The 25,371-nt window shown below is 34.3% G+C and overlaps 1 protein-coding gene across 1 annotated transcript; it reads left to right on the top strand.

Annotated features, from left to right (window-relative positions):
• Positions 1–469: 469 nt before the first annotated feature.
• Positions 470–25,123, top strand: LOC129005619 (phosphoglycerate kinase-like). Its single transcript, XM_054434571.1, has 8 exons — positions 470–619; positions 2,945–3,148; positions 7,200–7,344; positions 8,378–8,577; positions 13,998–14,136; positions 14,320–14,576; positions 17,568–17,767; positions 24,895–25,123. Exons 1-8 carry the CDS (start codon positions 558–560, stop codon positions 24,933–24,935), a joined length of 1,248 nt encoding a protein of 415 aa, XP_054290546.1. The 5' UTR covers positions 470–557; the 3' UTR covers positions 24,936–25,123.
• The last annotated feature ends 248 nt before the right edge of the window (positions 25,124–25,371 follow it).

Below are 25,371 nucleotides of genomic sequence, written 5' to 3'. Positions count from 1 at the left end.
AATTAGGTACCGAAATAACAAGAAACAAATTGTAAATAAAACAGGACTGGCAGTGGCACCAGGCAGAACTAACAATAAAATTGGCTTCAGCTGTTCCATAAGGATGACAACTCTACTAAGGGAGAATGTTTTATCTATGATTGTAGTTTACGTTTGTTTGTCAAATGCGTTATGGCAAAATCTATTACCTCCACTAAAGAGCCAAGATGAAGGAATAAGCGAATCATGCTTAAAAGCAATTCTATTTATAAAGGGATTTATTGGAATACTGAAAGTCTATTTCTTTAAAATTAGAGACTCGTTATACATCATGAGGCACATAAAACAAGCTGAACAACTGTTCACTTGTACCTCTTTGTGTTTAAGAACGGATAATTTATTATTGTTGTAGATTCGTTGGGCGTTGATTGAATAACAGCTGTCTGCATTTTGTCATTTGTTGTTTACGTCAAACTGACCTTTTATAACCTTCAACTTCAAACCTTTGAAGGTGACAACTTATCGCATATCGGACTTGTTCTTTGTAATCTATCTTTCGTTCAGGACAGTTGACTAAAATGGCTTTAAACAAGTTGAGCATTGATAAATTAAACCTTGCTGGAAAAAGGGTTCTAATGAGGTTAGTAAAGTATTTTACTTTGTACCACGTAAGATTACCTCGCCCACATAAATTGTCAAGCAAGTTTAGAGAGCCGGTACTTTGTTATTTCAGATTTTTGATTCAAGTGGGCTGATCATGAATGAAATTAAAATGCAATAATGAACAAGACATTTCCACGCCAATACTAGGTTTATAAATCTTAAGTGTTTATGAACGATCCCAGGAAAGTAGGTTATGTTCTGAGTTCTGGTAACCCCAAAAATATTTTGACAGTTTCACATTTAACACTGGGATTAGCATTTGTCTATAGTTTGTATAAAATTCTATAATTATCAGCCAATAGAACACAGAGCTTAACTTCTTTACTAATAATTATCTAAGCTAAAGCATGCTGGAGGCTTGTAATGAAAAATAAATCATACTTAAATAAATTGGTGCATTTTTAGTGTACTGTAGCCTATATGCGCTCCTTTGTCACACCCCATCTTACTGTGTCATCTAGGAGTGCTGAGGTATCAGTACCGTTAACATTTTAAGCATGCTGTCTTCAGTTGTCTATGGAAGAAACACCGGTAGTTGTCTCTACAGATTGACACCATCTAGACTACCATATTTTGACCATCTACTATTGGCCCAAATTTATGAACAAACAGACAAACATATACTACTCTTTTTTTCTTTTACTTTCCTAAAAAAATTTGTACTAAAGTATTCATGAATATCAAATAGTATGCATAATTATCACCCTAATTTGATCACTACCCTAAGATTCTAAAACGTAACCGAGTCTCAAGTAGATTAGGTTATAGTCTAGAATCATTACCATTACTGTTAGGCTATGATTCTATTCTCAGACCTCTATTCAGGATATTTTGATATGCACAGCACATCGGTGTCCAAACGACTTTTGTACTGGCCTTTCAAATATTGATGATATTTTAAATTAAAGAGCAACGCAAATCAGTTTTGTTAGAAAGCTTATACATGTTTTAAAGTGAGCGTCATTCATCATCAGACAAACATAAAAATGGAATAGCCACATCAGTCATGTTTCTTGATTCCGTGTAATTTAGGCTAATTTTTATTTCAATTAAGTACGGTGTTTAAAACTTAACTCTGTTGATCTCGATTGCACCAAGCAACCTGAGTAGCCTATATATTTTTGAATTTCATAGTCATAGTTTGTTGAAATTCACTTGAAAATGCTTGCAGATATATATTTTAAAACGGCCTCTTTAATAATATAAAAAACTTGCATTGCAGGAAACCCTTAATGGACTTGCATTGTATAGAAATTTACAGATGGTTACAAGTTATGTTAATGTTCACTGTAACTTAGTACATTCACTATGAGTACGGTATTTGACGTTTAATTCGTTGAACCATATTATGGATGGTACTATGGATGGATGGATTGGTATTGAAACATAACTATGGATGGAACTAAACAAACCATGTCGTTTGTGTGTAGCCTATTTCGGAATGAAAATATGTAGTTTCAATTGAGCCATTGAGAGAGTTTGCCCTCATCAAATACACTGACTTTTTAGACAAGCCAAATTAAAAATAAAACTTACTGTTAACTATAGCAATTCTTTTAATTATCACATCAATTATGAACGTATCAATAACCAAGGTGGAAAATATAAATTTGCCTCTGGACTATATTATTATGACAATAATAGGTTTTACATACCTCCTTCAAATAGTCAAAACTACTTGACATCAAAACTGACTATTTGACAGAGGTATATGTAAAACCTGTTATTGTCTTTTCATTATTAATTCAGGCTTAAACTATATTCAAGTTGGATTCAATTTTGTTACTTATTTTATTAAGTATTGCGGAATCATGCTTATCAATATATTTTGGCTCCTGCATAGTCTATCTATTTTTTAGATGGTAAAACTTCAAAATTAACTGGTCTATTTGATAATAAATTAAACCTCTTCAAATCTTTGAGCATTTGATTATCATTATCAACCCTCTAGAAAGAACATAGCATAATCTTCTCTTTGGTAATCCTGTTCTATCTGGATATGGTCCTCGAACGACTCTTAAAGTCTACTAAGAGTCTACAACCCCTTAGACACGGTGTCTACAACCTCAATGCCATCCTATACAGGCATTCCAAAATGTTGTGAATGACTGTAGAGATTGGCATTTCCTGGTGCATTACAAGACAGCCTGTAGAGCCAGGGTCCTGGAGTTAGGTAGGCTTAAGAGATTCTGTTGGAAATTACCTCTTATGTAGTCACTACATTTTTCTTATCGTATATAGGCTACTCCAAAGCCGAAATTATTTATTCCAGGCCTAATCATGCCTTTCTCTTATTTTCTAGAGTTGACTTCAATGTACCAATGAAAGAAGGCAAGATCACAAACAACCAACGTATTGTAGCTGCTTTAGATTCTATCAAGTATGCTTTGGACAAGGGAGCCAAATCCGTAGTCTTATGCTCTCATCTAGGTCGGCCGGATGGCAGCAAAATCCTCAAGTTCACTCTTGCTCCTGTTGCTGAAGAATTGAAGAGTCTATTGAAAAGGTTGGTTAAAGTCTACTATACTTTTAAAGGTGTTTGATCAAAAACCTTATTTTCTAATTCGTATTTCTATCTTTATTGGGTTAGAGATTGTTTTTGAGGCTGAAATGTAAGGTTGTTAAATGAATTGATACTTACAGGGCTTGAAAGTGGGCATTTTCTTAAGTGTTGGTGTTCTCTTATCTAAGGGCTCAACCATAGGCCCAACAGAATTGAAACTTTGCAATAATTTCTTATAAATTATGCTTACAAGACAATTATAACTTTAGTCTGGAGTCAAAAAAAAATGTTGGATTAATTATTTTGTCATTTTGAATCAAAACAAAAATACTTGGACTCTAAAAATAGTGTCCAACAATTATTACAGCATACTAACCTTACAAATAAAAAGGTCAACTATTTAAAGGTTTACCCATTTGATTTAGTTTGGAGAAATAGCCTCTGGATCGTTATTAATCATTGTTATAATCTAAGGCTTACCTTACGATCCAATTGATTTTTTGTGGAGACCTAGGTTTCTACGCCGGAGCGTTATCGTCAGTCCTAGGCTAAGCTAAACTTTTTGTGTTTCATCTCTTACTTGAGAGATTGTCGGTTGAATAGAATTTTTACAAATATAGACACTGAATATACATCAATATTTACAAAGACATAGTGGAGAACTTAGATGCATGGCCATGATCTTGTCAATCCTAACCTCCAAAGTTGAGACGTGATAAGGATGACTTTAACAACTAAAAATTGGAAGTTATTACAATCATCCTTATCACGTCTCAACTTTGGAGGTTAGGATTGACAAGATCATGGCCATGCATCTAAGTTCTCCACTATGTCTTTGTAAATATTGATGTATATTCAGTGTCTATATTTGTAAAAATTCTATTCAACCGACAATCAAGTAAGAGATGAAACACAAAAAGTTTAGCTTAGCCTAGGACTGATGATAATGCTCCGGCATAGAAACCTAGGTCTCCACAACAAATCAATTGGATCGTAGGTTAAGCCTTAGATTATAACAACAATTTAATTTAGACTTTATTTGCAATTGTTACTGTATTGTTGTTAGTTTTAATTTTAAAATTGTCATTTTCTGAGGGGAAGAACATCTTGCTTGCTGCAATTTTTTCACATCTTGTTTCTTTTAACCGTTATATTTTTACCCTCTTTTTGAAAATCACCTCTGCGGCTAAATAGGCCGCCCTGCACTATGCCATTATGCTAAAAGTGGCAGTGGCAGCACACACAGCAACATTTGGGGGACTACTGAGCTCATCACGGCAGTTCCCCTGTTCCCAAACAGCCTTAAAGTTTTTCCTCTGAGTAAATCCATGTCACATTTCCATGTTCAAAATGTTAAGGACTTTTGTTTGTAACCAGATTCTAGGTCTAAGCTACATAATATTTAAACATAACATATTTGTTTAAGTTGTTAATGATTTGTTTCTTTTTCCAATTTTCTTAAATATATGATCAAGTTTGCATGTTAATTTATTTTATAATGCCGATTTTCGACCGTTTAAAACTGTATTTACAGAAATAAACTTAATTAAAGCTTTGACAACAGTTTTTTGTATTGTCAATTTGTTATGCAACTAGCAGTTCATTATCAGTCAATGCCCAGGCTATAAATATACTCTTACAACATATAACTGCCTTTTCTTAATGCATTAAGTTTTGTTAAACCTATTATTAAAACATTTAAGAATGTAAATCTATAATGGGCATTATATACTGTACTCCACAATTATTTAAAAAAGGGTCCTTATACTAAAACTTAAGATTGAAAACTTAAAGGAATAGAGTTCAGCAAGTATAGTATAGTGGCTGATGGATACACAATGAAAAAATCAGAAGACAATATACAAGCGTTATGTTTTGTTTTCTTTTATTGTGTATCTATTAGCGCCTGGACTCATGTAAAGGCTTATCATCTCATGTAAGTTCCCTGGACTCTATATTCCTTAAAAAAATTCCTAACCAGCCAAATGGCTTTCCTTTAAGTTAAAACTTAAGATATGACATTTACAGTTAGACGTAATCAAAGATTGGTTTTGTATTTGAATTAGTAATTTTTCTATCACATCACTGTTGATATCTTGCATTACTGAGTAGGTGATTAAATCTTATTGTACAGCCCTTTATTTTCTTCATCTATCACAAAGTTAAGATTTTCATCTTAGTTGTTTTATGTTTTTTTATTCTTTCACATGAGACATGATCATATGATTGCTAGAGGGTTAGGTTTGTTGTCAGCCTAGTAGTTAGTGCCGCGGACTTTGGTGCCAGAGAGAAGGGCTTGATCCCTGGTATATTCACAAAAGTTTGAGGGATTTAAACTACTTTCACTTAACGTCTTTCACACTGAAAGCCACTAGCAAAGACACTTATAAAAGAAAAAAAAATCTTTTGAACTTGCTTTGAACACTATGGACTCTCTTAGATCGTTGGTTATCTTGGGATCCTACCCTTGTCTGAACCACAATATCTCAATCACTAGAAGTACAAATAACCAAAATCACTCACTTTGAATAATTATTTAAAGTGCTATATACAAAAAGTTTATGGTTGGTTTGGTTACATAGCTATGAACAAAGTGTATGTGCAAGTATGTGAGTCAAAATGTAGCTGGTTGCTTGAATTGAATGCACCCGTACAAGGGGTTTTTTTTAAGTAACTGTTACTTTTTGGATTGAAAATACCTGACATAGATTTATGAATTCAGTATTTTCCTATTTAAATTAATTTTTAACGCAACTCGAGTCTACGCGCAAGCCCTGCCTATGTAGGCTTTTTCCTTGGTTATAGAGGGTATTTGTTTTAATGTTTTGTTAACTTTATTTGTAAGTTACAGCTTTAACTCATGTATAATTATAAGTCACAAATGTTATAAGCTGTATTATTTATGAATAAAAAAAAATACAATTTACTTTATGCACAAAATAATGGGAAATAAAACATTATTTAATTTCATTTTGTATAACTTACCTCAGCAATGGCGGTTCTAGGACCTTGTCAAGGAGGGGGCTACCGGGGGGCTTGCTCCACAGCAGAGGGGTCTGGCGGTGCTCCCCCGGGAAAATTTGGTATTTTGAAAGCCGTTTGGTGACTTTCTAAAGCCATTTTTAACACCTAAAACCGTGCCCAATGTCCATATAATCCCATTTCACCTGTTGTTTGTCATGAGCAAGTAGACATTTAAAAAATTAAACTATGACGATTGCATTCATGAATTTCAAAACACACTGTAGACTACGACCATATCCGCCTAAAAGCCGTTTGGTGACTTTCTAAAGCCATTTGTAACGTCTAAAACTGTGTGCAAAACCTCCCATTTTCCCATTTTATTTGTCATAAATAAGTAGACATTTTTAAAAGTAAAACTAACTATGATGATTGCATTCATAAATCTCAAAACATATTGTAGGCTACGGCCATATCTTCCTAAAAGCTGTTTACTGACTTTCTAAAGCCATTATTAATTTCTATATCTGTGTCCAACTGTCTAATAACCTCCTATTTCACCTGTTAATCGTCTTTGTCATGAGCAAGTAGACATTTAAAAAATTATCAAAACATAGGCCTACTGTAGACTACGAAGCCACGTCTTCTAAAAGATGTTTGGTGACTTTATAAAGCCATTGTTACCATCTAGAACTGTGCCCAATTGTCCTAAAACCTCCCATTTCGCCTGTTATATGTCATGCAAGCAAGTAGACACGTTTTTGAACATTACGTTTTTCTCCATTTCATAGATCTGTCACAATATGTATAGTATAAAATTCAGTAATAGCATTGACTTTATAAACTTAAACACTAGTGTTTATATAGTCAATGGTAATAGGCTACTGGTGCTATCGCTGATGGCTGATGACTGTGTAAGTTAGTAACTAGCAGACAATTTGAAAACTAGGAATATGAAATCAGCTGTTTCCCCGTCCTTGCTGTAGGGGGGGGGAGGGGGGCTTTAGCTCCTGTAGCCCCCCGTTGGAACCGCCACTGTACCTCAGTACCTTAAATGATTAATTTTAAACAACAATACTGCCGTTTGTTACAGGGATGTTACTTTCCTACCGGATTGTGTGGGACCTGAGGTAGAGAAGGCTTGTGCAGACCCAAAGCCTGGTTCACTAATTCTACTTGAGAATTTGCGTTTCCATGTCGAGGAAGAGGGCAAAGGTGTCGCTCCATCCGGAGAAAAGGTAGATTAACATTCCTCTTAGTTATCGTAATCAACAGTTTACCCAAATCGATCTATTATTTTATGAAATAACTTCTTGATCAACTTCTTCGTATCTGTTATTAAAATACCTGAAACTAAAAAATATGCCAAATAACAGGCCACTGTTGAGACTTGTGTCATTACTGTAGTTAATGATGAGGGATTTTGTAGCCCTAACATGTCCACTAAGCATTAACTATAATTTCCGCCAAATCTTGCGTATTGAAAATATCCATATGGACTGATGTCAACTATATTAGACATTGCACAGTGTCTTAAGTAGCCCATGAGGTAATTTAAAGGAAAATGAATCAAATTCAATATATTTGTTATGAATTTAAAAATCTCAATTTTATGCAAAGAAAAATATTTTTAACTTAAATGAACATAAAATCTCTGTCAAACAATAATTTTGTAAGAAATGCAACCAAACTGCGTTTACACCAGAGTTTGAAACAAAATGTATGGAACTTTTTGTTTGCAACACTTTGACAACAAAAGTTTACAACAAATCATTTTCTTAGATTTTTTTGGAAACAATTTAATCTCCGTTCTTGAGAACACGAGGTCAGTCCGAGGTGGGTAGCAGGGAAGTGTTGTAAACAGCGTAGAAGTACAGAAACATTTGTTTGAACAAATATTTTCTTCATATTTGGAACACCCATTGATCTTTGCTGACTTCTGGTGAGGAACAAAATTTCTGTTGTACACACTAAAAAACTTTTTCCAACATAAAAATGTCTCCGTTCAAAAAGTTGTGTTTTTTGGTTTTTTAGGAACATTAGTTTTAAACAATCCGGTGTAAACATTGCCTTAATATAGCTCTCATTTACTGTTTGGTTACTAAAAAAACAATCAATAGTAGGTATATCTTTATCTAACCAAGCATTGTACTGTCAGTAAAGCAGGAAGTTAAAACTACTGTTTTAAAACCTAAAATAAACCTTTACTTATCAGGGTTTGCAAAACAAATTGCACAAGATAATTGATATGGTTTCTTAATTCTATCTCAGATCAAGGCAGCACCAGAACAAGTAAAAGCATTCAGAGAGTCTCTCCGCAAGCTGGGAGATGTTTATGTAAATGATGCTTTTGGCACGGCTCACCGAGCGCACAGTTCTATGTTGGGCGAAGGATATGAACAGAGAGCTGCAGGGTTTCTACTGAACAAGGAACTCACCTACTTCGCTAAGGCCTTGGACAACCCAGAGAAGTAAGTGTAGTATGGAACATTTGTAGATGACAAGGAAAAACATACATAATGTATTCTAATATTACTAATCGTACAATCCTTTGTTTGACATAGAAATTTTGAAAAAATCATCTATAATTTCTCGCCTTGCTGAAGCTCTGCGAAGATTGTGCTTGGAATTAGTGTGAAAAGTTAGCTTGCAGTCAACATATTTATTGACAAAATTGCTTTGACTAACCACTTTTTAGCAAATTTCTCAATAAGGAAGAAGCTAATATCGTAGGCAGCACAGAAGGACCTAGACCCGGGACTGATTTACTTTTTCATTTTGATGTCTCCAGAATAGAATAGAATAGTCAATAGAATAGTCATTTATTCAGTCTTTAAACAATACATTATTGTAATTGACATCGTCATTATTATTGTAAAAGATATAAGATGCAATACTTATAATTATTAAAATTTGACATGAAAATTCCAAAATATAGGCTGCCCTTATTGAACATTTAACAGGTTTAAAATAATTTTTTAAAAATAGGCAAACTTAACAAACTTAAATTATGAATAATAGTGGGTCTTTCTTAAAAAGGCTAATGGTTATCACAGGTGTACAATGAACATAGAGGGACAAAATTACTAACATTATCACAGATGGAATATGGTAAAAAAAAACATATCAAAATAGTGAACATGAAATATATGAAAATTAATTACAGTAATAAAAATCCTAGCCTAACTTAAAACAAAATTTCTAACATTATCACAGATGGAATATGGTAAAAAACATATCAAAATAGTGAACATGAAAAATATGAAAATTAATTACAGTAATAAAAATCCTAGCCTAACTTAAAAGCATTTAACATTAGCAAAAAATGAGATCACCTTCAAAAAATTCCTCAATTTTGTAAAATGGGTGAGATGAAAGCCACATAGTTAATTTTCTTTTAAAGACACTTAACGGCAAGGACTTGACTTGGGGATGAAGCTTATTAAATAATTTAATACCTAAAACAAAATGACTGTTTGCAGTTTTCTGTAGCCTACAGTGAGGTACATCAACTAGACCCCTATTCCTTGTGTTATAACCATGAATGTCTTGGCGCAAATCATACTCTTTTTCCTTTTTCTTAACATTAATCAGACAATGCAGGATAAAAACATTAATGACAGTTAATATGCCAGTGCCCACAAATAACGGTTTACAATGTGCTCTTCGGCGAGATCTAGTTATGATTCTCACAGCCTTCTTTTGAATTAACAATACATTATTTACATGGGTACTATTACCCCATAACAAAATACCATAACTTAAAATTGAGTGAAAAAAAGCATAATACACAGACTTTAAATAATTCTGAGGCAGACTAGAGCTAAGACATTTAAGAAGATAAATACACCTAGACAACTAATGAAATCAATGTGTTGAGACCAGGTCAAACAGTTGTCAATCACTAAACCTAAAATTTTTATGTCATTTGGTTCATTGTAATCATCGACTCTATTTCAGAGGTAAAAAAAAACTATTCGTTCAAATTATATATACCGGGGTCCCAAAAAGAATGGATCAAAAGTAAACTGGCATAAACACTTTATTATTAAAGAAAAATATTCAACTTTCTAAATTTTTCCTACCATGGTTTCAACATCTAACTTCAGCACATTCTCCGTTATTTGCTTAAAGAAGAACAAGTTGGTGTTCTAGCTCTGACCATACATTGTGGTGAATTTTATTAGATATTTTTTCAAAGGCTTCTCTTTGCTTTATCTTTGTTTCTAGTTCATCTATATTGGAGATTGACAAATGATACACGTGATCTTTCACAAACCACCAGACAAAAAAAAATCACACCACAGATTTCACCCCTATAAACCATCCAATACACTGTGCGTTCAACTGCACCTTATAAAACATAGGTATATTGGTATATTATTGCATCTGTACGTTTTGAAAATGCAAACAACTATGCAACAGCCAATTACTGCTGAAGGGTACTAAAAAAACTTTAAGATGCCAGTTTTAAAATCAGCCATAGTTAAGTTTTTTACGACCCTTGGTAAAACGTATACAAAAATTTTGGTATGCCGACATACACACATTCGAACGTCAAGAAAAGAAGTATCAGCACGTAAACCACTTAAGCGATAGTTTGCTTATTTTGCATAATTTCTTTTTTCAAACTTATACTTAACACAGATTGCATTTACGACATTGTTGTAGATTGAATGAATAACACAAAATTACCTTTAGTTTGGCTTTTAACAAAGAATCTAGCTTGAAATAAAACTAAAATATGAAACAACTAACATCACAAACAAAAACTATTTCTAAACATTTGAACAGCTGCTATACAATGTACAGATAGAAAGGAATTACTATACGTCATTGTATTGTATCGAATTTACTTAACGACTTATTGCGAAGTGATTGGTGGTTGTTAATAGAAGTTTATATTTGTTTGGTCCTAAAGATGACCCGAAATGGTTTTAAAATGACTTTACTGTATTGTATAAATAAAATGAAGAACTAAAGGATATTTTGATAAAAAGTTGATGTAAAGAACAATATACAGGCTATTAACATTAACTATTATAAATAAATACTATGATAAATGTCAACAACACAAAGCGAAAACAATTAATGATTTTTTGCTCGAAAAATGTTTCACTCAAATTTGTTGATATTTTCATGGCATAAACTAACATTTAGAACCTAGGAAGAACAGTTTACAACAAAATAGATCTACACGTATAGTAATTATTGGGATAGTTAACATTACACATTATTCTTGAAAACGCAAATTACTGTATGCAATACCGTAGGAAAACAATTTAAATAATAACATGAAATGCAACACAAACGACAACTAAAATGTAAGTAGTGAAGTGTTAGTGGTGTAAAAGGGTTCTCTCTAACTCTGGTTCTTTGGAAAAGTACCGGTAACGAGAATTGAGTCGAAATTTGGCTATGGATAATTGTGTAGGCCTACGTACCAATAGGGGATGGGCTATAGGCCGTTGGCCATTGACCAAGCGACAGCAGCGCAATAGCGGTGAGTCGAAACCGAAGTGAAAATCGACTTTAGCAGCATCCGTGATCCTCTGTTACGATCACAACAAAATCGTAAAGATCTTCCGAGACCGCAGCACCATTCCCGATCACCAACTGCAGTTGTGATTTTGTACTTGACACAATGGCCATCGAAACACAGTTAATGAGTGGAAACCTCGATTGTAGGCCATTGGCGATAATGATTTAATATAAGTTAGATTCCCAGCCCTTTACAAAACTGAGTCAAGGCCTTTTTCCCTGTTATCAAAACTCATGTACAATTTGATACACACAAAAAAACAACAGAGAACAAGAATAAATAGCAAAACAATTAATACCATGCAATGTGAGTAAATGCAGTCAAAGCAATGTTGATAAAAAAACAGATACAATTGATGAACTAATTCATGAGTTGTGCTGTTGAGTCGAGTATTTATATGTTAAGCAAGAGATATAGAGCATAAAGCGTGCTTCAATATGCTACAAGCAACAAAACTATTGGAGAGCTGGAAAAAAATGCACACTCAGGTCGTGAATCAGACAGTAAAATAGGCAACACTGTCACACACACCATTTGGCAACTTTGGCCGGAAGTGGGTGTTAAACTCATAGGTCTCCCCGTTTGGTCGCATGTTAACTGGTAAAAAAAATTACAAGTATGCAATTTTTAATTCATTTTTATGTTGTTTTGGTATAAGTTATTATATTAAATATAAATTTTATGAAATATCATAACCATCCAAACCCACTCTCCTCAAATGCTAGTGTTGGTGTACGTGTCTCCCCGTTTCCTAAGTCCTACAGGTATAGGTGTGTGTGTGTGTCCATAACTTTCTTTATATACTTGATAACTAACTATAATAACTCGAGTCATTTTGGTCACATTTTGATGAAATTTGGCATGAATGTGTAAGGCTGGATAAACTTGAATGAGTTTGGTAACCAGCAGGATCGGATCATGGGAACAGGGTGTTATATGATTTAGACATGTTGCTAAAAATTGGTTTTAAAAAATTTTTACCATTAAAAGATGAAATTGTCAAATTTGTATTACAACCACCGAGAAGAGCTTAAAAGCCAAAAAAATGTTGTACATTGAAGAATGCTGTACAATTATAGAGGTTACAGGAAAAAAAACTGTTAATTTAAAATGTTTATGTTATTTTTATGGAGAAAACAAAACTGTTGTAGATTGCTTGTTTATAGATATATTTTTATATAATTTGTCAATTTTATTTCTTTTATCTTATACTATTAATATTTTATCTAAAAACACTCTTTCCCTTCCCAGGTATCTAGCAGCAAATCTAAGTACTTGTTAAAGACAGGGTTACAAAAGAATGTCAGGATTTTAAACGGTCGTTGCTTGGGGACTATTAAAAATTATTAAAACGATTTAAACGTCAAATTGAAGGGAAAAGAACAAAGTGTTTTTCTCTTACTTTGATAAAATTCGGAACAATCGAATAAAATTCAGATTTTCATCAATCTCATATGAGCTTAAAACTAGCAAAGTCTGTATGCTTAGGGTGATCGGCGAGTTTATCTGATGACTTAACTGAATTTGGTAGGCACAAAGACTCATACGGATAACATCATGAAGTCACGATTTAGGTATGTTCAACTAAAGACTTTGTCGGGTAATCGATTTGTGCAGGCTTCTGATGCAATTGTCGGATTTCTTTGACTTTGTCATCACTTGTTTTTAGCCGGCCAGGCGAATGTCCTTTCAAAACACTTCGGAGCCACGAAATTCATTAAACCAGCGTCAAATTTCTTTATCATCAAGTAAATTTAAATTTAGTTTAATTTAGCAGTCAATTAAAGTCTGCAAACTACAGATTTAACCTTGTGCCTTCAGTTGTGCCCTAAACATCGTACTGGCGACTGGCATCAGCTTGTGAGTTGCAACGGCAACCTACCACCTCGCACCTTTTTTGCGCATGCCAAGGTCAAAGTTTCCTCCCTTGCTATTTTATAAAACTTTGCTATTTTAGCTTCAATTTGACAGATAAAACGTTTCATTACCTTGAATAGTACCCAAGCAATTACGATTTAAAATCCCAGGATTATTTTGTAAACACCATGTATAATGTTATTTAAACAGGAAATAAATATGACTTGTTTAGAGAAATATTTGAGAAAAAAATCCAATCAGACAAATTGAAATCCGCTTAGTCTGCAGGTTTGTTGTAGTGGGGTTTTCACTTTCCATTTAACACGCTTAATGATACAAAATGTAAAATTTTTTAGTTATTTTGCCTAAAGATTCTCTTGCACATCCAATTCAGGCTGATGGTAGCGGCAAGAGAGATAATTAACGCATCCATCTCTGTAGACTGTCTGATAACTAGTAATATGTATTTATGGGCTTATTTTTATTTTTTAGACCCTTCCTTGCTATCTTGGGTGGAGCCAAAGTTGCTGACAAAATTCAATTGATTGACAACCTTCTGGACAAGGTTCAGGAGATGATCATTGGGGGAGGGATGGCTTACACTTTCCTCAAGGAGCTGAAAGGAATGAAGGTAAAATTAAATATTCCTGTCGAAGCAGATCTGCCTGATCTGATTTTCACTTAGCCTAAATATTTCCTCAACATGCCAGATTTATTCCCTATTTGAATTTGAATACAGTTGTACTAATATAAACTAGTTATGAATAAACAATTTTTAGCAATGGCTGAACAAAATAATTGAATTCTTTTCCAGATTGGAAACTCACTGTTTGACCCTGAGGGTGCTAAGATCGTCAAGAATCTGACAGAAAAGGCTAAAAAGAATGGAGTTCAAATCCATTTGCCTGTAGACTTCGTGACTGCAGATAAGTTTGCCGAGGATGCAGCAGTTGGTTCCGCAACTATAGACAGCGGAGTACCTGATGGATGGATGGGGTTGGACGCAGGTCCCAAGTCCAGCCAACTCTTCAAGGAGGTTGTGGACCGAGCTAAAGTTATCGTATGGAATGGGTTAGTTATACTATTAACTTAAGATAGGTAATGCAAGTATACTTCTCATCCGATTGTATTGTAATGGAGGGTAGGCTAGGCAAGCTGGGTTGATGTTGTTTATTTGAGATCAGGCCTTGCAAAGTAGTAAGCATGCTGGAGGGTCATACACTCAGTAATGGTTGATTGCTACTGAATTTTCCGCATTTACTTGAGAAAATTAATTTGATTATAGCTCAGCTCTGTTTGTTACAGTTTGTAAAACCTAGACAAATAAGTTGTAGATGACTATATACCCTAGTGCCTAGGCATTATCAGATATTGAATGCATTAGCTACTACATGATAATGATAAAGTCATGAGTTTACTCTGCATTATTAAAACCTTTTGCTGTCCTATATTCTATATTTCTATGAGTGGACTTGTTTTGTAGTAGGGGTTACAAGGTTTGAAATGTAGTAAGGCAAAATAGATAGTGTTTATTACTACACCAGTTATGTACCATTTTTAATGCAATTAAAAAAAACTATTATAGAAATGTTAACCACGATTAGTATGGTATAGATTTTTTTTGTTTGGACGAAATTATAAATAATTTGTTATCATTATAGTTATTTTGAATGCTGAAAATATTATTTATTAATTTTAGTATAACGGTTCCCAAAGAAGTATGCATGGATCTTTATAATTCAGTAGTCCATCCATAATCCGTCTTAAACAGCCTGATTGTTGGTAGACCGGATTTATGAAAAGGCTAGACCATCACGAGACCATTTAAATTGGTGTAAAAGAGTGACGATCAGTGAATTTAAGACAGCTTAAGTTCCTGCAAAAAGCTTAAAGCAAAAGTCACGTTTTAGCATTGTTTAATGTATTGTGGCCTCCCTGACCTACTTCAGAACAAATCTCTTTTTTTGCTGATGATTGTAAAGATTTTCTCCATTATATCCTCTATAGATGACTGACTGCGGATTCAGAGAGTCTAGTCTTAATCGTTGGTGTGAGGACAACAGGATGAATTTGAATATTAAGAAATGCCTTAAGAAATATTAAGTCATAACTTTTCATTACTGTAAAGTCCCTATAACTTTAGTTATTCAGTTTGCAACAAAACTATTGTCCGAGTGCAGCAAGTAGAAGACCTTGGCGTTATCTTAACGCCCTCATTAAACTATGAAGCTCATATTGAATTTATGCTGCAGAGCAAACAGCATGCTCAGCTTCATCTTACATTTCTCAAAGCAGCTCAGCGGTTTAGAAGATTTGAAGTCCATATACTGTGCCTTGGTTAGGCTAATTCTTGAATATGGCTCACCAGTAAGGAGCTATCATAAAAGTTCCTAATCAAAGAGTTGGAGTAAATTCAAAGATTTAGTCGAATGGTGGGCTTCAAGATGGGATTCCCATACCATCAGGTGCCGATTGACATTATATCCCCGGCACTTGGTCTTAGGTCGCTGGAGGAATGTAGACTCATTGCTGACACGGTTCTGCTGCTCAAGATTATAAACGGAAGATCGGACTGTCCTGACATACTCCACCAAATCCAATTTTTTATTTTTTTATTTACTTATTTATTCACGGCAAAATCACAATTTTTACAATCAATTACATGCATAACAATTTGAGGATTATTAATACTATTAACATGCAGTGAGTTTTACATCGTGCTTTATGAATACATGGTACGTAACACTAATGATTTGCAACTGAGTAATAAATAATAAATAAAAAAAATATACTCTGAACATACAACATCAAACAAGAAAAACTTGCAATGGTCTTGAAATTGAACCAACATTAGCAGCCTGCTTCGCTAAATACAGGATCAAAAAGGAAAACATCAAAATTTGAAAATTTAACAGTGCAATAAAAATATAAAAACTTAACAATTAACAAATATGAACGATGAGAGTTTGACAATCATTGTGACTAAAGTGCTATTTGTGAATGTAACAAAATTGGGAGGAACAGGAATCGAGATGAAAGGTTATCAAATATAAATTGAAAACAACAGTGCAAATATAAATTATAAAAGAAAACTTAACAATAACAAGACAGTAAAAAAAGGTGATGGTTTGACAATGATTGGACTAGAATAAAATTATGGCTTAAATAATGAAACTAGGAGATCATGTGGTAATGCAGGAAAACAAGAGGTTAAAGAGCACAACACTATCCCCAATACTCTGCTTTCACCCCCTCACACAAAATACAGCGCAGAAACAAGAAGGAGAACAGGAAGCCATCCTCAATTAAAGACCCCTTCAAACACTAGGTCAGCAACAGTCTACTTAGCTAACAGTACGGTGGTTCAAGTCCAAGGAGCTGGCAATAAAGTGGCAGGACATGTTGACTTCTTTCAAGACAGGGTGGACGCGTGGACTACACTGAAAAAGAAGATCAGCAGATAAACATCTAATGTTTAGTTTTTTTTTCACTCCAAGTCTTATGTCCTGTTTTCAATAAAAACTGTTTTCTGTTGTTGCTGTTTCAAACTTATGCTTTTTGTCTGCTAAAAATTTTGTCATTTGCATTTAGTTTATAGGTTTGTTGTTGCTGTCATGTCAAATTGAATTTATATTAGTCTATTTTTTTTGTCAGTTGTTATTTGCCGTTAGCTTGTAGGTTTGTTGTTGTATCAAATTTATTAATATTAGTCTGCTTTTGTTAGTTTTTCAGTTATAACTGTATTTAGCTGTTAGGTTTGTTATTGTTATCATATAAAATTGAATTTATATATTATATAAGCACCAAATTTGTTATTGTTGTTTGGTTTATCAACTATGTTATTCTAGTCATTCACTTTGTACTATACAAGCTGTACATTGTATTATTTTATTTTGTTCCTACTTTGCATTGTTATAATGACTGTTGTAACCTGCACCATTCGAATGTACTTGCAATTAAAAAAAATCCTTCTACTAGTTTTAGTTGTAACTGTAAACTGGTTTATGCTGTAAATCAATCAAGTTAATTGAACACTAATGCAAATATTAATGCTGCCCTCAGACCTGTTGGTGTGTTTGAGTTTGAGAACTTCGCAAAAGGTACCAAAGCAGTGATGGACGCAGTGGTAGAAGCCACCAAGCGGGGGGCGACCACCATCATTGGTGGGGGTGACACCGCCACCTGCGCCGCCAAGTGGGGCACGGAGGACAAACTGAGTCATGTCTCCACGGGCGGCGGTGCCAGCCTTGAACTATTAGAAGGTAATCTTTTCTTAATCCAGTTACAGGGTGTAGGACCAAGTTCCATACTACAGCCAAACCTCGATAACTCAAAACTCAAGGGGACACCATATTTCTTTGAGATAGGCATGGTTCGAGATAGTTAGAGCTATGTTGTATGGAATTAGACTTACAGAGGTATTTTTTAGATGTAGAGGGCCACAAAATAACATTTGACTTGCAGAGATGAAAGCTTTGATGTATTCCCTACAGTAAGTAAAGGGTGGGGCAGGGAATTATTCCTTATTTTTAAGGTAATTATAAGACAACTGAACATTATAGAACTAAACTTTATATTAGGATCAAAAGGTTACATTTAGGAGTTTATTTTAATATATTTTTACATGGTTTTAAACTATATTTCCTGCAAGTGGTGTCCCTAATTAACAACACACTGCTGTAGTCTGGTTCTGGAGTTCATCACAACTCTGTAAAGCATTTTTTGTGGAATGCAGCAAACTTCAAGGTGAATTTCATATTTCAAGGCATCCAGGGTCCTCTCATTAAGTACCCTAGAGTTAGCACCACTCCGATAACGCAAATTCTGCTTATTTACCACTCCAGAAATATGGAAGTGTGCCTCGTCACTAAACAAAATCCAAGCATCATGGTAAAAGCCTACTATTAAGATTTTACATGCTTCAATTTGTGGTTGCTAGTCCCGTTGTGTGAGCTCAAGAGCAACTACCATCTTGTATGGATGGAGGTGTATGTCATCTGCACAGTTTGTTTAGACATGGCCAGTGTGGATGCATGCTTTCGAGCAGAATGTTGAGGAGACTGTGAAATCGATCTTCTGACAAGGTCATGTTTTCAGGAGTTAGGACTGTTCATTGAGCCTCAATTCTCATTTGCAATACACTGCAAATACACGGAAGTCCTTCACCCACACCAAAATAGATTTGCGATCTGGAACAGCTTTGCGACAGGGGATCCGATAACAAGTTTGCAGCGCATGCTGCACAACAAGAATAGACTGATTTTGGGGAAAATATCTTGACTGTAAAAGTGTATTACTCACTCGATAAAGCCATGTCTACTACTGACAGTGCTATTAAGGGTGCGCTCTACCCGTCTGGCGCGCGCAAATGTAAGGGTTTTAGTTCTTCCTGATTGTAGCCCCAATTGTGAACCGATTTAAAAGATCTTGGTGTCATATTTTCCGTCAAATGTTATTGTAGGTTTCCCGTTTTTTTAAATTTTGATAATTTAAAAAATTTTGGGCTCAAAGGTTGGTGAAAAATGTAAAAAGAGGCGTTCTTTATCATGAGTTTTAATACATAAAAATAATTTTTAGAGAAAAAATAAAAAACGGGAGACGTGCAATAGATTCTTAAAAACAAGAACCTGGAATTAGTTTACTAAAAAGTTGAATGATAACTATGTAATCACGCAGACTCGAAAGGCTTGCAAGCGCTCTTCAAGGCGCCGTGCAGTGGCGCGGCCATGCGGCCAACGGCTCAACCTGTCGTCGGCTCTCCCACCACAGCCATCGATCGATATTTCCCCTCCTCTCGGTTGATTCTATTCTATCTTTGCGTCGTCGCCGTTTTTACGCATACTAGTGTCCCTGCTGCTCGAATTCGAGCAATTGCTATATATACAGGCGTTATTTTAATACAAATAACAGTCATAATTTCTGATTACTTTAAAAGATTCTACTCAAAGATTATAACATTTTTAAGATGTACATAAGAGATAGATAGAATCAACATTTCTTATAAATATCTTATCACTTTTCAAAAGCTGATCTTGTTTCTTCTTAACAATATTTCTATTTCTTCACCTTGGTGGTGTTATATAACTTTCCTATGTTTCCATAGTTGAAAATCGGCTCGTTCAATGATTACTAAGAAATGCAGCACAGTGTTGTTAACTCATTTTTCTTTTTCAGTATATCAGGAGTAATGTAAATCAGCTCTCTCGCTTTTTTCCATTGTAATATTTATGCAAACCCAAATTCAAATAGTGAATATTTCATTTCATACTATTAAATTAGCAAAATTATTGACGGTTTACAATTTACATAGGTTTTTCTTCTCATTTTTAATTTCTGACAACAGCTGGAGTTTTATAAAAATTTTTTGTTTCCCATGCTAATCTTATGGAGAAATACAAAAATTTAAAGGGTACCAGGGCCTCACTCTCTAATTATTTCCCTAAAAAGAAAGTTTCCTGCACAACTTCACGTTAGGCTCTTTCCAATGACACCAGAAACATGTAAATCGGTTCAGTAGTTTCGGAGGAGTAATTGTCACAAAAAACCTGCTTGCGTATTAAATAAGTAAATAGATGAGTATACTGTCCTCTTTGTAAACAGTTATACTCAGCCAACGCAACTTGCTTGCACAGATTCAGCTTTAAAACTTTACCAAAATATAAGTTTGTTTATTATCGTCGGGTATGAGATTGTTCTAATAACAACCATAATAAAGAGTTTTTTTTAGAAAACCAGTACCATAGATAAAACATACGTGTTGATTAGTCTATGCCAGTACTCAACAGTACTGTTTTATTAAAACAGCATTTTTAAATTTTTGTAATTAACCCCTCCAAGTTGGGGACTTGAATCTGATACCTCAAATGTTCTAGCTAGACTATTGACCACTCAGCCATTCAACTTCAAGTTAAAAACCACTACAAGTCATAACTCGGGTCTACAAATAAAATACCCTGTCGCAGCAAAACTATTCACAAAGCAAATTTCAACTTGTATGATTAAAGTATTTTTACTAAAACGAGGTGTAAGCCCGTCCTACGTACGGGAGTAGTCAGTTAAAACGGTTTAGGCCTATAATTCAGAACAGCTAGTTTACACGTATAAAGAAAATTTTTATTGCAGCCTACAGTAGAATGAGTAATTATCAATTGAGAAGAGTATAGGCCTAGTTAATGATATCACCTTCCATCGCATACCTACCTCTTCCATAATCAATATTACCACAATACAATTACTCATACTATACACAATTTCCAGTAGGTCTGAGTTGAAACTCCCTAAAATAAAACGAAAACATCCAATAAAATTCACAGTACACATAATTATAACGTTGGTGTCCTGACATCATTAAACGATTCGTCCACACACATCCTTTATGTCAATTTCACTGCACCAATTGCTAAATAAATAAGTTTAAACAACGAAAAGTAAACACAACAACATATTAGTTTGTTTTGTAAACAGCTGAGTAAAAAAAAAGAATATTCATTTGAACAAAAGAACTGGTCACATGTTGAAGGAATTTAAAAAGTAAAAACGCTAGTAAAGCTAGTGACGTAATTAATTGTCTATGTTTATTATCTATCCCGTTATCAGTTCCAATATCCTTGATAATTATACCACCCTCATTGAATCAATGTACATCGTAATTCCCCATATTCATTTATTTAAACTATAAAAAATTCAGCGCCTCCAAATGTAACCACAACTAAACACACGCCAAACAACTTTTTTAGATTTCATAAAAGGATGTTTAGTCTAATTGCAGTATCCTAGGTCAATGATGACGTTGTGTTCAATTTATGGCATTCATCTGTATATCTTTGGATAACACCCGTCTGAGGTTGTGGTGGTAATTTAAAATCGTATTCCTGAGGATTCTTGATCTCCATCTTTATGACATCAATATTTCCGGGCCTAATCCAAACAAAGTTCAAGCATTCAAAAACATTGATTGTAAACAAAAAGCTGCCAAGACGAATTAAAACATGTAAAAATTGTGATTTTCCTACCCTTTCCAAAAAAGATGAGCAGTAAAATAAGTTGCAAATCTTTTTCATTTAACTCGTGTACAGATCCTCGACTTGTACACATCGATGGTGTTACTTTTCTCGGTGGTCCACTAATCTTACCTATTTCTAATAATCAATGACAAAATCAGAGTAAATAACCTCATAGTTCTAATAGGGCATTCTTATTTAACCAGCTGTTAGTTAAAACAAATTATATTGCTCTAAAACAAATCGAATATTACAAAGATTGCTTTAAAAAATAATTTGAACATCCTAGTATTTTACTATGTATATTAAATTAATCTGTCATCCTCTTACAAAAGAATTGAACGTATCAATGATTAGCATTACACATAGTATAAATAAGTCAACCCTCAGTATGTCTTTACATTTTTATCCATGTTTTTATCCAAATGCTGAATTTGTGACACAAAAGCTGAATGTTTACAGCTGTTATGTTAAGCAAATTATTTTATGCCAAAAGCTAGTTTAGAATCTTAGCGTCGGCTGCTAGACTTTTTAAAAATTAAAACTTAATTTCTAAAAAACTGGGACCCTAAACTAAAATTATGGCTTCGACATTCCCTAGTTCTCAAAATTATCTTTCTTTCAACACAAAAAACATGAAAATCCGTCGAGTGGTTGATTCAGAATCGTGAAATAAAAAAACACTGTTTCGTTTTAATATTATAGATAGATACTTCCAGAAATAAAACAAACTTATTCCTATTTAAATAACATTAGATTTAACGAGTGCTTAGGTGTGCTGCTACGGGGAAGGTAAAAAGTGTTTCTTGACCATACGTCAGTATACTGAAATTAATGAATTTGCCAAATTTTATCAACATACAGTGTATCCATAAACAAGTAAATTAAAACGGTTTTAATTTTCTCCATAAGAATAACATGGTAATGTTTAACAACACTTTTTTCAATTTTTTTGTGAGATACCGACTGATTCTGTGCCCATTACGGTGTAGCTACAGATGGAATAGAGTTAAATAATAATGAAAATCTTAAACATCAACAAAAGAAAATAAATAATTATAACAGTTGATTAAAAAAAAACTTAAGATTACTATAATTCAATGTAGTGATACTTTACAAAGTATAACTAAAGTATTTTATTTTTATTCAATAATGACAAACAAGACTCAATATTTAGGAATGTTTTACTTTTTACTGTATAAGCTTATGGGAGCGATAGCGAACGTCACGTTGCTGCCAGTGAGTGTCGGTGGCAGGGCATGATGGAGGTTTGAGCAGAAGCAAAAGATATGCGGACGCGCAAATAACAACCTGGTTGCGCTTGCGCGTGTGTGCGTCGGGAGCTCCGCAGGGCACTGGCACTGCACTGCCTAGCGGGGAGCGGCAGTCAACTCGCGAACCTCCTAGCTCCTCCCACCCCTTCCCCTCCAACTGGGTTGAACCGACACGGCGCAGTCTGGCGGACACTTCGAACATCGTTCTGAGATTTCCGAGCTGAGGTAGAGCCCACCCTTAATAGAAAATCCCAAAGCAATAGCATCATTAAAGTCTACCCCCACTCCTCCAGCACATACCCACTACTCACAGTGCTATCTTAAAAGTAGAGATACTTCCCTGCCCCACCCTGTACAATTTAACTGCAGGCAGTTATCTTCTTCAGTTTAAGGTGGTTTAAGGACAGTTATGGGAGAAACACACTATCTATTATCAGGGTTTTTCATGGAACTTCCATAGTATTCTTACTGCATCATAAAGTGTAATGTCGAGTGCCTCTTCATCAATTGTTTTAACTTTTATTCTGACACTTATTTTCACAAAATATCACTCACAAATGCGCAAACAAAAGAGAGGATGTGACTAGAACGCAAGGGACTCGTAGACTGGCGGAGTGGCAGCCAACAGTCAAATGACTCATCTACAGGTTGCAACAGGCTTATCTGGAACCTCAAATTGCACAGTTCAGTACGTGGACCATACTCCCAGAAAAGTTTGAGATAGCGAGGTCCAATAGAAAAGCTTCCAATTATACTTGACTTATAGAGGCCTCTTTTAAAATAAGTTTCACTTAACTATTGTACTTTGAGCTATAGAGCTAAAATAATACAATATTCGACTAATAGAGGTAAAATTTAGTTTCAAAATTAGTTAGAGTTATCTTCAGATTTTTTTTTTTACTTAGATAGGTTTGGGTTTGATAAGGAAATTGAGTTATAGAGGTTCTAGTATCGAGGTCTGGCTGTAATTCTTTTAGTGATGCTCTATCAACCTTTATCTGCGGTGGGTTGACGATGAATATGTCAAGGGTAGTGGAGGGGGCAAGACTCCAATAGAGGGGATGTTAGTGGGAGTTGTAGAAGGGAAAGTGATGGGGGTAGAAAAAGAAAGAGAGATTCAGTTACATGGAACTGAACAACAACTCAACCGATTTTTGAGCAACCCAAATGAAAAAGTAAACTAATCTGACTTTACATTTATTCACAATACTTCAAGTCTGAAAGTTGTAGTATCCATCCTTCAATGAACGCCCGACTTGTAGGGCAACATACTCCATCCATCCTCTAATTTTCTCACCCTCCATATTCTGTCTCTCTTTATCCCCTCAATTGCCAGAGAGAACCATAAATCAGGGAATTATCTTTATCAATGCAAGCATGGTCCGTCTCCATAGCTGCATTTTCGTTATAGGAATGAATTTTTTCAACATTAAAGTGTCAGCATAAAAAGACTAGTGTTTATGTGATCCTTGTCTGAATAATCAAAGGATAGGATACTAACACAGCTGAAATGATGATATACTCACTACCTGTCAGTGACTTTAAATAGTGCAAGTAGACTTCTCATGAAGCCTGTTTTACGTATGTTTTGTGTTTATGAAATTTGAGGGCGCACATCTTTAAATAGTGTTTTCTCATTTAGTAATAACTAAAGAATAGGACACAAATGATAAAATCCAGCCTGTTTTATAATTTGGGTCCTACTCTTTTGTTACCATTGGACAAGCAATATTCCATAATTAGGTAGTTTTATTTGGCAATTCATTTCAAAATTAGTTAACAAGAAACATAATAGTAAATAAAACACACTCCACATAAACTGTACAAAATAAACTTTAAAACTATCTTTAGCTAATCCACAAGGAAGAAAAATATTGAAAGCAGTTGCTAAAATGTTCTGTTTTGTCATGTTCTTGTTTGGTATAATGCTGAAAGTAAATATATTAGTTTAATGAAGTTTCAAAATATTCTTTTTTTAAATAATTAACACAAATCCAATATTAACATTCACTATTTCCTTACATAAATCAGCATTAGTGAAAATGAATATTAGCTACTCATTAAGTTAAGTTTATTACTTTTCCTGTTGACTAATTGCAACAAATTCTGTTTCAGGTAAAATTCTTCCCGGCGTTGCGGCTCTGAGTGATCCGTGAACGGCATTTACACAATACACTGATTATTTTACTGATTGGCCAATTAGATATGTTTTAGATGTAATATCAATTATTGTACGTACAGATTTATATACAGGCTAACCAACACTGCTGTGTATATTAAAATTGTTTCCAATTATATGAATTTTTTTTATAAAATGAAATATACTTGCATTCCAAGATGTGAACATGTTTCTGTCTTGTGTATTTGTTTGACTTTGTGTGTCCCTGTAGTGTTGTTTCCTTCAATTACTGTAATAAGTTAGACATTGTGGGTTTAATACCGACTGCCTTGAGCGCCTGAAATCTTTTTTTCATACAATCTTACCTTTTGGTCCCAGAAGTGTGGATTCAGGTTGGAAATAGTGTTTTGAGCCGTTTTTTTTCTTCAATAAAAATGGCGTCCAAAATCGCCGGTCACTGGTTACTGGGCTGG

This window comes from Macrosteles quadrilineatus, unplaced genomic scaffold (assembly GCF_028750875.1).
Source record: "Macrosteles quadrilineatus isolate MER2022 unplaced genomic scaffold, UCM_ALF_1.0 Scaffold_28__1_contigs__length_1566739, whole genome shotgun sequence".
Taxonomy (NCBI): domain Eukaryota; kingdom Metazoa; phylum Arthropoda; class Insecta; order Hemiptera; family Cicadellidae; genus Macrosteles; species Macrosteles quadrilineatus.
The sequence above is the reverse complement of the archived record's forward strand: the minus strand, read 5'-3'. Positions and strand labels throughout refer to the sequence as shown.